Source organism: Mauremys reevesii, linkage group 18 (genome assembly GCF_016161935.1).
Source record: "Mauremys reevesii isolate NIE-2019 linkage group 18, ASM1616193v1, whole genome shotgun sequence".
In the NCBI taxonomy this organism is placed as follows: Eukaryota; Metazoa; Chordata; order Testudines; family Geoemydidae; genus Mauremys; species Mauremys reevesii.
In genome coordinates, this window is record NC_052640.1 from 15,089,095 (window position 1) to 15,101,603 (window position 12,509).

Genomic DNA, 12,509 nt, shown 5'->3' on the forward strand with positions numbered 1-12,509 from the left:
ATTTCAACACACAGCATTAACTTCTCTAAATGATATACTTTTTCATGTTCTTTTGAAGGATTTCCTTCATTAACATTGGTTCTCTAAAATAGCTGCCCCATTATATCTGAAAAATGTTATTTTAAAGGTGGATTACATTGAGGAAATCGTAAGACTTATTTTTGCAAGGGACTGCTGAGTCTATTTTTGTAAATGAACAGCAGTGTATGAAATGAGCAAAATATATTCCCATGTTATTCTATCAGCGGCCGTTGCATAAAGAGAGACAATCCATTAGAACTGGTAGTACATGTTTGCCCAACATAATAGCAGCAAGACAAATAAGTCCAGTACCCTAATGTAGGAAAGGTATACTTTAGAAGTTTGTGGCTTCTATGTGTATTTAATATGAATTGGTATTTGCTGACCTTGAATTTGTACGTAGGTTGAATATGAGGTGAAGTACTGAACTTTGGTAAAGAATGGAAATATTAGATTATTTCCTAACCAAAAGAACTGCAGGAGATTTAGTGGAGTATATGTTGACAAAAATTACACTTGAAGGAATTAATTCCTTAGTGAACTAACCTTTGCTATATAAAAGCATTGTGAAAGCATAGGTGTATACCTTAATTAGGCTTGCTTTTCAGCATCCTGGCTTTGAATGACCCATAATAACCAAAGACTCCAATCTGGATATGAGGCAGAAATTGGTTACACTCTCTCACAGATTTTAAGTAATCACAGAAGGTTCTTTTAAAGTTAAATTATTTGTATAATCTGAATAGAATACACATCCTGGTTAACTTCAATGACGGTGTGAAATTACAAAATGACTTGGTCAGTCTGACATGCAATTTACCAAAATGTGTTCTCTCTTACCAAATAGCATTGGTCAACAGATATTTCTGGTAAATTAGGGAAAACACTTTGGTATCACAAATGGAAAAATATTTTATTGTTTCTTGCGATCTTTTGTGATGCTGAGTATGGGATGGAAACAGTGAACCAGGTAGGGAAACGTATGGATTTACCAGAAATTGTTTCCTAGGCTGATCAATTACCAGGAGATGTAATGAGAAATATAATCCTTAGGGAGAGGAAGGAGAAATTGCCATTACATAGTATCTCTTGGGAGAATTTGTACATCACATAATGAAGTTGCTATGGAGCATATTCCTGAAATGCCTATGCATAATAATTTACACTTCAGTCTTCTGTAAACAAGACACAATACTGTAAAAAATTGGCAGAGATAGTAAAATTGGCATATTTGTGATTTTTTTGGGGTATCTCTCTTTTGAGTAATTACATTTACAGAGGTTTGGTAACTTACTAAGAAATTAAAACTTTCAAAAAATATGAAACGGCAGTCATTAATTTTGGGTGACATATTTAATGCCAAAGATTAAACATTAAAAGATTCTACTTCTGTCACAGCCCTCATTAAGTTATTTTTGTTTATCTGTGGTAGCTCGATCTGAATGAAAAGATAATCTCTAATCTTAGTGATGTAAACTCAAGTGTTTTTACCCATATAGGGGTAAAATTTTAATACGTCTTTAAATCAAAAATATGTATGCATAATCTTGTTTGATTTAATATGCCCAGTTTGCTGGATGTGTGTTTTCAGAGTCCTAGTAGTCAGGACCTCCAAAGACCTGAACTTCACCTATGGAATAAAATAATTGTTGAAATAATTAAATATTTTTAAAGTTTCACTGCCAATTATTTTAATAAGGAAATTATTCATTTCTACCCTTCCCCATTCTCACCAGTTCAAGAGGTTTATATTCAGATTCTAAATAGAGCTTTTAACCCTTAGTCTAGATTTTCAAATCCCATCACAATGTTATATATGCTATTACATGTGGATTTAAAGTTTTTTAAATCTGCAGATGAACAGAATGAAGAATCAGAAGAACTCTATAGCTAATGGGGGAAGTCTTTTCATTTGAGTGCTAATTTAACATCCCTACTCATACTGGCAATTCCAATAGGTTTTTAAATAGCTTGTTAAAAAAAAGTATCAGGTATTTTTCCTGTAGATAAAAACACATTAAAGTTTTATTTTTATTTCAAAAACAACCACCAATGTTACCTTGCTAATTCTAAGCAGTGAAGGCAGTATAGTGACCCCTAGTGGTGATTTTGGTAATTATGTGATTTGTGTAGTTAAACCATTTTTACTAGAAATAAAGTTGCAGTTGCCTTATTTGAAGTCCAGACCCTCCTTACAACTTTTTTGATAATGTTTTTTCATATTTTGTATGCCACCCTGTGGTTATTAAAGTACAGTACAATATTTCATTCAGGCATGGCTCCCAGTTTCAAGAAACTGATAACTTTACTATACTATGATCGTTTTATTTTGTGTTTCTTTAAAGTGCCAACAATCTGTTCAATCTACCTATCATGTCCTAAGTTAGGTGATTCATACTTAAATCAGTGCGGTTATGCTTGTTGGATCAATACATTATTTTCAAAGCTGGGACAGGATTTGATTTTTCTGAAAAGATGCAAATTAGTGCCAGGCTTCAACATTGAGAGGTTAGATGAAGGACTTATTGCAGTTTCTGAAGCCCGTACCAAAGGTCAAGAACTACACCACCACCATCAGAGAGGCTCGAAATCTTAGTGTTATCAGCTGGAGAAGGAACTTGACAAGACAACAATGCTTAGGGATGGTAATCAAAACCACAGTCATGTGTCACCAACGGGAAAAGGTCAAAAGATGACATTATAGTGTTTTTTGATTTTTGTAAAAATGTGCTGTTTGTTTCCTTATTTAAATATGAGTATTTTTATTAGGGCATAAATTGCAATAGAAAGTAAGCTTAAAAAAACCACCCTGTTCTGCTTTTAAGGCTGCTTTGAAAAGGCTAACACTTAATACAACATTTGGTCTTTTAAAACTAAAACCTGCTTTTGTGCACATGCAAAGTGAGTTGAAGTGATGGAGTTAACTGTAACTCCATCATTTCAAGACAACTGAGATTTTTACATTGAAGTCAAAGATTTTCCTGTCTAGCTTGTAAAGTGGAGATTTTTTTTTAAAATGTTAACTTTTAAAAGCACACAGTTTAGTTTGTGTTTTTGTGGAAAGCGTGTTACAAAGGATCATTTATATATTATTGAAAGTGTGGCTGGCTAACCTTTACCAGCCTCATCTCATCATTGACTTAGATTGTAGTCCCAAGTAGCTACAAGAATTTTTATCTTGTATTAAGTGGTGTGGGAGAAAAGGATGGTTATTTGCAGCCAAAGGCTGGTAATTTCATAGTGCTTCTGTGGGGAAAATTAAATCTCTACTTGGACCACACTCCTGCAGTGACTAGTTATAGTTTTCCAGCATTTGATACACAACGCTCTCCTGCCCAGAAGACACATGCACAAATCATTATTCTTCCTTAAGTAATCAACAACAGAATAAAGACTGTGCCATTAAGTCACCTACAAGTGGATCCTCACGCCGAAGCTCTAGGTTATAAAGCCGTAATGTAGTTTGTCTGCGGAATAGTTGGAAATCCTTCACAAATACCTCTTTAACACCTGCCTCCTATCCCACTATATGATTGGTTCCCTAGAAAAGCCTTCCATAGATGGTGCACTGTAATCCCTTTATGTTACTTCTTCAGTGCAGATTATGCAGCAAGAAATAATTAGGAGATTAATTTTCACCTGTCACTGCCAATAATAGATAACCTTGATGCTGTGACATGGCTAGGAATTTGGGGAATGGGAAAGCATTTAACCCTGTAGTGAATTCCAGACAAAAAGTGGTTATCAGAATATGACCTCCCTGCTTGTTGGCATGAAAACTGAGAGATGTATTGGTCTTTCAGCTTTCTGATCTCTTTATTGCCCTAGTTTTTGCTGTGTTAAACTCTCCCTGTACTATTAATGTGCCACATGTACACAGTCTAATCAGACACAAGAAAGCTTTGGAGACCTCTGTCGCCCAGTCTTTTTATTCAGATAGAATTCCGTTGCCTTTAGTAATTTCAATTCCCAGTCCGATTGATACACGTAGCAGCTAGAGAAAGGAAGATACTAATGAAGATGGCTTTATTAGGTAGTGTGCAGTGTTGTCTGTCCTTGCCACTATCCACCAAATGCAGCTGAAGAAATGTCCCAGAAGTAATTGTACATTTGGGGATTTTCAGAGAAGGAGAATTGAGGCTTTTCTAGTCCCTTTCAAAATTAATTGCCTGCTCTTTTCATGTGAGCTTAAAAATACATGCTAGACACTAAGGCAACAAAGGTAAATTTTAAAATAAATCTTCTCCCTCTCCTTTTTTGTGTGCTCAAGTTTAGATCTACAATCTGTTGAAGATGTAATGGGAAACGAGCCTACAGAAAATGCCATTATTCATATCATCCCGAGCTCATTTATTTTATCTGCAATAGTAATGATAAGACAGCCTGCTTGGCAATGCTGATAAGCTGGGAAATATCTCAGAGCTATTTGTAAAAGTTAAAGCAGATCTTGGTACTGAGCGATAGGGAAACTGTGACGAGCCTTTTGGCAATATGCTGAGCTAGAAGCTAATAAAGATTTTAATGGGAAGACCTCATTAGGATTAGGGAGAAGATCTATTATCTCAGATTTACACAACATAAACATTGGGGCAACTTTAAATTTTTCCTTTTTGTTCATTAAATAGTATTGCTGAATGCGAAACCTTATAAATCCAGTCTGAATCTCTGTGTGTGTGTGTGCCAGGAGCCATTGCCAGCTGTTTGCTAAGCTTTTGTAGAATTGCATTTGCAGTACACACAAGGAATAGCAGAGCGTTATGTTTTTAAGGAGCTGTTCAAATTTTGTAGGGGCAGAAATGTAATTGATGTTTGGGAATCATTGTCTAGGAGAGCAGCCTTCCTATCCCTTCTGCACGGTGAGGTTGCCTTTGTAAACAGATTTGCCCACTGCTGTCTTGTATATCTACTGACAACTAGACTGAAATAGTAGGGATGAATGGGGTGTTAACGTTAAATCCTATGTATGCAGCCATTTAATAACTACAGTTAAAACTATGCTAGTGGAGGTCCTTTCACCAATGCGACTAGAGCCATATTAAGTGTGACCAGGTTGAGACAATTGACATGCTTAGATGGCCCCATTTGCATAGCAGAGCTGAGTTAAATTCCAGCTACAGCCTGATAATCATGTTACAGTCCTGCTCATGAGCAAGGTTTAAACATGGAACATTCACACTGTGAGGAATCCTGCTGTGCACCTTGTCTGGACTCAACCTTGTTACTACCTGTATTTAGTAACTAGGTGTCCTATGCATACAGGCCTCAAAAAAGCCTTGGTTCACACAGGCTTGTGGGATGTGTTTTACAACCTTGTTTTAAGGACCATTCAGATTATATTGTGGATGAATTGGATTATAATATGGTTTAGATTGCTGGTGTGAATGCCAAACAATTTTATGTCCAGGTAGAAAAACATATAGGAACATTGTTTAGTTTGGGGTTTTTACCCGTACTTGAATCTGTTCACACTGTGTCTAAGCAATGTTGGAACCTGGTTCTGCTATAAAGGAGTTTAAACCATGTTATTTAATATAGTCAGAATCCCCATGTATATATGGGTTCTGTCACTTTGCATGCTGATATGGGAGCGCCTTTAGAACCTTGCTAATAATGGGCCAGAGAGTACTATGGTACCTTATAGACTAACAGACATATTGGAGCATAAGCTTTTGTGGGTGAATACCCACTTGGTTAGTCTATAAAGTGCTGCAGGACTCTTGTCGCTTTTTACAGATCCAGACTAACACGGCTACCCTTCTGATACTTGCTAATAATGATTATTTTAAAGATTGGTTGTTACGACAGTTAATAAGAGATTCCACCATTTTTTTTTCATTGTGTGAGGCAGCTCTTAATAGAGTAAGTGTCTCATGGACCATCTCCCCTCCCACTGATGATCAAATAACGTCTTTGGCAACTACAGCAATTGCTTATTGGGAAAAGTAATGTTAGGAAAATATGGTAATGTACTTTTAGTTTCTTTAATGTGACACAGTGGCTAGAAACCAAAAGGAGAGCCAGCACCCTGGGACCTGCCAGCTTTCCACGAACTACAAGCAAGTGTTCTCCAGACCACTGTTTGAGAACCACTGATTTATTATGTTTGTGGGCCTTAAAGGGACACTCGGTACAAATTTTGTATGCCAGTGTTCCTTTGGTTGGGGAACCTACCCAGTATGGCATTTCCGTACCCCTCTTCTCTCTGTCAGTATTTCCATCCCCTAGCCCCTCACCAGCATGGAACCAGATGGGCAGAGTTGGAGGAACAGTGCCAGGCACTTACCCTTAAAGACAAAGAAACTCGCCACCCTGGGTTGATGCGACACAGCACTGCCTATTTAAACCACTAGGGCCATGCACAGATAATAGACTGCTCCAGGAAGGTTGCCATTTAAACAAGGTTTCTACTATTTGTGTTTGATATGAATGAAACTTTTTGTTTTGTCTGTAGACCTCAACGGAACTGGAGCTGCCTCGTATCAGGAGTGGCTTGATAACAAGCAAGGTATGAGATCAAGTCTCTCCAACATGGGCACTTGGGACTGATTTAGCTTGGTTTCTCTCCGCTGAATTGGTCTTTTTCTCTGTCTTTTGCTCTTCCTCTCTGTCTGTCTCCAAGCCAGTGCTCTGTTGACAGTTCCATGGCAGCTAAAGGCTAACTTGTTAGCTCAGGGCCTTGTTACAGGCTTGTCACGTGCCCCAGGTCAGCCTTCCAAAACCCCAAATTCTCCATCATTAACAAACGAAAATGGAACGCTGTAAAATGAAGTGGCGTCTGCACCCAATAATAGTTTTTACCAATTTAATTGTATGGTTAAGGGGAAAAATTTATGAAAGTAAACAGAAACATTGAGTTAATGGAAGACACATGCTAGTGTACTTTAACACTAGGTTTTCTGTGATGTTTTTTGTCAGTTTCACTGACAGACTGATTCAAACTTGTCCAACCCACAGTCTTTTCCTGTGGCAATGTCATTATGAGCTGGATAAGTCTCATGTGACTTAAGGGGGAAAAAATCTCTTGTTCCTTCACTGTAGGCTTTGTAGAGATAATCTCGTCAGTAAATTCGAAGATGGGAAAGTATATGGGGACTGGATTCAAAGCCAGGTTATTGCTTCTAATTCTGTAGCTCAACAGAATATTGGGGGTCTTACATCCTCCTAGGAGGTCTTTTCTAATAGCTGCAATTGCAAAAACTTGTCTGTTACTGTAGAGAGAGCTGTGTATTTAGTGCTGAAACCTGTATTAATGATCAGTCAGGAAAAATATGCTCCCTTCGGTCCAGAATTTCATTTATTATGAGCTATAGCAAGGAGATAAGGGGAAATAATTATCTTAATCTGGTTATAGTAACAGTGGCAGGGTTTCACCCTGCTGTTGACCCAGATCATGTGATAGCAACCAAGACTATCCTTTTCTGAAATTCTGATCGTCCTACATTATTGTCCAAAACAGAACATCCAGGAACAAAAGAACCTCATGGGTTTCATTGGTTGGTTGGTTTAATTTTCTGACTGTGCCTCAACTATTGCTACGTTCCCATCTTCTGATGATAAATTGACTTTGCAAATCAAAGACGGAATGAAGTGCATTTCCTGGCTTTTTTTTTTTTAAGCCATTCTCCTCTCCAGTTACGTTTACACTAATCTTTCACTATTTTCTTTATCGATTGTAGTAAATACCTAATCATCGCTAAGCTTTCTTTTCAGCCGTGAGAGTCAGCAGGCTGGGCTAGAAGAATTATAATCAATGATGGTTTCTTGATTAAATTAAAACTGCAAAAAGGTTGGAGTCTTCTAAACCATTGTAGTTCAGGGTGTTCTTTGTGGTAGGCAAATAGCTCATTCTCTGAAAGAAGATTTTTGTCCTATTATGTTTGCTTGCTCACTCGTTTTTTTCTTTTTGATGTTTTATGGAAAATAATTGAATTTTCCTATTTAAAAAAACAAAACACTTCCGCATTCAGTAAACATTTTAAAAAACATCCTAATATGCCAGAAACTCATTTTTAAAAGGTTGTAGACTTTTTTCTGTCTTTTCACCATTCTTGTTGATTATCAGGATGGAGGGGTGTTTATATAATTAGGACAGCTGTCTAATATTAAAATGCCTAGATATTTATTCTTATGTATTTGTCAGTGGTAGCACTCACAGTATGTTCAACCTTTCTCACACTGGCACTCCCACCTCCATCTCCTTCCACTTTGCAATATGAAAAGGGCAACATGGTCATATTCCTTAACACCTGTTTATGAGCCTCACATTGAGAATCCATGTGCTAGGCACTATCCAGACATAGAGTCACAGAATATCAAGGTTGGAATGGACCTCAGGGGGTCATCTAGTCCAACCCCCTGCTCAAAGCAGGACCAATCCCCAGACAGATTTTTACCCCAGTTCCCTAAATGGTCCCCTCAAGGGTTGAACTCACAACCCGGGGTTTAGCAGTCCAATGCTCAAACCAGTGCTAAAAGAGACAGTCTCTGGCTGGAGAAGCTCACAATCTAAGGCCTAAAACTTTAAAAATGTTACTGGTATAACTGTTGTCAACAAAGCGTGTGATTTGAGGGGGTTAGTTTTAGCCAATATAGTTATGCCAGTAAAAGCCCTAGCATAGACACAGTGATACTGGTATAAGGGCAGTTTATACCTGACAACGTTTATTTTACGTCACTGACGTTCTATACTGATATAACTGTGTATATAGTGGGGGGTGGGTAGTTGCCACTTTAACTGTACCAGCATAGTTAAAGCCACATGTGGACAAGGCTTAAGGATATGTGTGTTTATAATAACTTGTAATCAGCCTCCTAACTTCCAGTGGACAGGTCATTTGTTAAGCTGCAGCAGTGTTTGAAATCACAGTTTGTGACAGTATATAAAACATATAATATGTAGCTGACAGCAGAGCCGAAATTCAAGTTGTGGCCCAAAACATTTTTTTTTTTTTAAAAACCTCATCCTCAGTGTGGCCAGGGCTCTTTAAGAGAGTTAAACCATCAAGACATATGAAATGCGATTGCCATGGCTTCGTTTTATAACAGCTTGCTTATCTCCCAGAAATTAGGCTATAATGAGGTTTGGTTTATATATTTTACCCCTCTCCTCGTTAAAGTGCTATCTTTCAGAAGAAACGCTTTGTGTGCTGAAATATTGCACGGTTAAAATGAAGGCAGGTTTATAAGGATTTAATGTACTTGGGAGCCAAGGTTTTGCAGCTTTATAGCAAAGATGTTGTAACAAAGGGCTTTATGGTAAGGGTGTGCTGTATTTTAGTCAGGCAGTTGCACAAGAGAAATCTTTAGTAAAATGCCTAGCAGTCAGTCAGGAGAAACTCTGAGGGAAACAGTTGCCTCTGGATTCCAAGCTTGGTCTTGGCTGATATTAAATCCATTATTCTTAACAATCCCTGAACCCTAAACTATTTCCTTTCTTGTCTCAAAGATGCCATAGATATTGCTGCATTTTGTAATTGTGCCACACCGTTTGGGAGGTGTATTTCCTGGGTAGCATGGGACTCTCGTTTACTGCTGAAATAAACCATGTGCACATGCTGGCTGTCCGTATCCTAACAAAGATGTAGGTCTATATACACTGCTTACAGAGCACTGGCAGAACGGTATCCTTGTGATATCCAAAGGCCGGATCTACATTGTCTTCACAGTGGTGATAGCACTTGCTCTGACAGCATTTCATCCTCTCCACCACTGTCCCCCCCATGACAGCAAGCCCTAAAAAAATAGAGAAAATAAACAATTTGGTTCTAAAACCTGGGGAGAGGGAGGAATATGACTTAGTGCCTCAGTAATAGGAGTGGTATAAAAAGAAGACCGACCTCATATTTGTCAATGTCACCTCATTATACATTGCTCCAAGTGTGTGGAGTGGGGTCTGAATCCTTTATACCAGCTGCTGCAACATCTCCTTTCAGTCATAGAAGTTATTAATTTAAAATATCTCAACGGTCATTCGGTTTATCCCCCTACTAATGCAGAGTTGTCTGCTTTAGCATATCATGTAGTGCCTTCTCCAGTCCAGTTCTAATTGTCCCAAGGAAACACTCCCTGCTTCACACAGGAGATTATTCCACCACCTAATACATCTCACTTTTCCGAGTTTCTTCTTCACATTGAATATCACGGCTTTAGATTATTTTCTCCCAGCTATTTAAGCTTGCATTTTACCAAGATGAATATGATTTTATTTTTCTGCTGATGTGTGACTCGCTAGCTTTCTTGGTATTACTTCTCCATCCTCACTGATATGTGCGGCTCCTCCTAAATTAGTATTATCGTGGATTTTGTCACCTCGCCTCTGTCACCAGTACAAATAATTCTGCAGCAAATGTTGAGAGTGAGGATGGAGGGCAGCTAATCTGGTCATTGTTTCAAGTGCCAGTGCAACTACAGCATTGCCAGTGCATCTACACTGGGGATATGGATAACTATCTGTTGGGAACTAGATTTATGCCATGCCAGATAAGCCATTAAACAGCCAGTATAGAACCAGGCCAGATTTGAAACAGTGACCTTAAACGGAAGGCTTTTTCTCCAGTTATCGATTCCCTGGGCTCTCTAGCGCCCACGTATGTCATCTTTTATTAGAGTCTTCATACAACCAGTCACCTTGTTTGTGGGACAACAATAAACACAGCATAAATGTATAATTGGGCCACTTTTAATACAGCCCAGCTCTATCTCCTGAACTCTCTTGAGAACAAGTATATATTGAATGGCTAAGGAGACTATACAGGGGTTACTATGCAGTGACTAGAGGGATTTGGAGGACTATTTGTGAGCTGTCCAGTCCATAGTAAACAGAGAAGAAGTGTTATTTGTGTAGATGTTAATTTAAATAGATCCCATCGGGGAAGGAATGAAATATAAATGAGCCATTTTATTAGCTCTGGAGTTGTGTGGAGATGTCATGAGTTTTCTTCTTCCATCTTCCAGACACTTGTGTAGTGATGTCTCCTATTACATATTGAAGCTGTTAATGAGACCACCAGAGATATAGTCACCTTTGTGGTAGAAAAAATATTTGGAAAGAAGTTTAAGTGGCTTTTATTTTCTCTCCCTTTTACTGGTGATATGCTGAAATTAAAAAATGGCTAGGATTCATTTTATATTGGTTTTAATGTCTGGTAGATCCTTTATCAAGGGAATAAGGTTCTGCATTTGCAGGTGAATGGACTTGGTCACAGCTTTTATGATGATTAGGAGATCAAAGATAAAACTTCGGCAGGCTACCTGATTGTTAGGGGAGTAGAGAGTATCTATAGAACAGTTAAGGTAACATGTTTTTCACGATGGTGGGACAGAATCGAAATCCCTCGTGCTGTTGTGAAATTTTAGAGAGATGCCAGAAACAGCCAGGCTAGCACAGTTCCATCTTCTGCATGGACAAGGTCTGTATTATTATTAATATTAGTTATTTTAATTGCAATAGCACTAAGGAGACCCAGTCACGAATCTGGATCCGACTGTGCTAGGCACTGTTCAAATACGGAACAAAAAGTCAGTCCCTGCCCCCAAGAGCTCTGGCTTCTTAATTCTAACGGTGATTGCATTTATTGCTAGAGCCTATTTAAAAAAATTGTTCTTGTTTTTAAATAAGTTGGCTGTCTTTTCTTTAGATCATTATAAACGTATCAGCAGATATGCTGATATGATGGTGCGCTGAGAATCCATACCAGGGGCCCCCTTTCCCCCTCTTATGTAGAGGACAGTACCATGTAGTGAGGTGGGAAGCAAATTTTTATTCTATTTTGTGTCAAAAAAATAACTCTATTATAAAAGATGTTGATGGGGGAGAGGGAGGGTTGTGGTTTCAGTGCCTTGTTAGCGAAGAATTGCCATGCTCCAACTCATTTTTGCAGCTAGCATGGGGGAGAAAGGGAGAGAGGAAAAGAGATAGGCTTTGTGTGTGTGTGTTGGCTCTGGCTGTCTAAATTGGTAATGGTGTCTAGAAGGAATCCAGGCTGTTGTAAATATGAACTTTTGTCAATATTCCCCAAGCTTCTTTGGACTCTAGGGTTGGCTTTATTAGCTGAAGGTCACACCATTGTGTTGTCTCGCCTCCTGAGACCTCTGATACCTTCCTGAAAGGACGCCCATTATCCCAGGGCTTAGAAGCCAGCTTTCTCATCAGTGGCACTGAAGCTGATAAGCTTAAGAGGCATATTTCATCTCCCCCATTGCTGCTTCCAGGAGACAAACAGTGTTTATCATTCCTGATTAATTCCAGCTGAACAAAAATATAAAATAAAATAGGCATGAATGCACACATACACAATTACAATTTTTAGGCCAGCCTTCTGGCCAGGTGTCCACTCGTCGTAGTGGTTTCAACAAGCAATGCGTGTTGCCACCTCTTTGTTATCTCGGCAGTGTATCTGAAGATGAATTTAGCAACATGAAAGGATCCCAGACTACGATCAGTTTAAAGAAGAAGGGACGGGGGGAGGGGAGGAATAGCAGTATGGAGA

At 38.5% G+C, this 12,509-nt stretch overlaps 1 protein-coding gene across 17 annotated transcripts in view; it reads left to right on the forward strand.

The window, feature by feature from the left end:
- FBRSL1 (fibrosin like 1) overlaps window positions 1–12,509 on the forward strand; it is a 739,850-nt gene that overhangs the window by 610,105 nt on the left and 117,236 nt on the right. For 15 of the 17 annotated variants that reach the window (XM_039504497.1, XM_039504484.1, XM_039504491.1 and 12 more), the window contains one exon: window positions 6,473–6,526. The exons of the other annotated variants lie outside the window; for them this stretch is intronic. In XM_039504497.1, coding sequence (XP_039360431.1) covers window positions 6,473–6,526 — 54 coding nt within the window. The remainder of the gene's footprint in view (window positions 1–6,472; window positions 6,527–12,509) is intronic. 17 annotated transcript variants of the gene reach the window in all.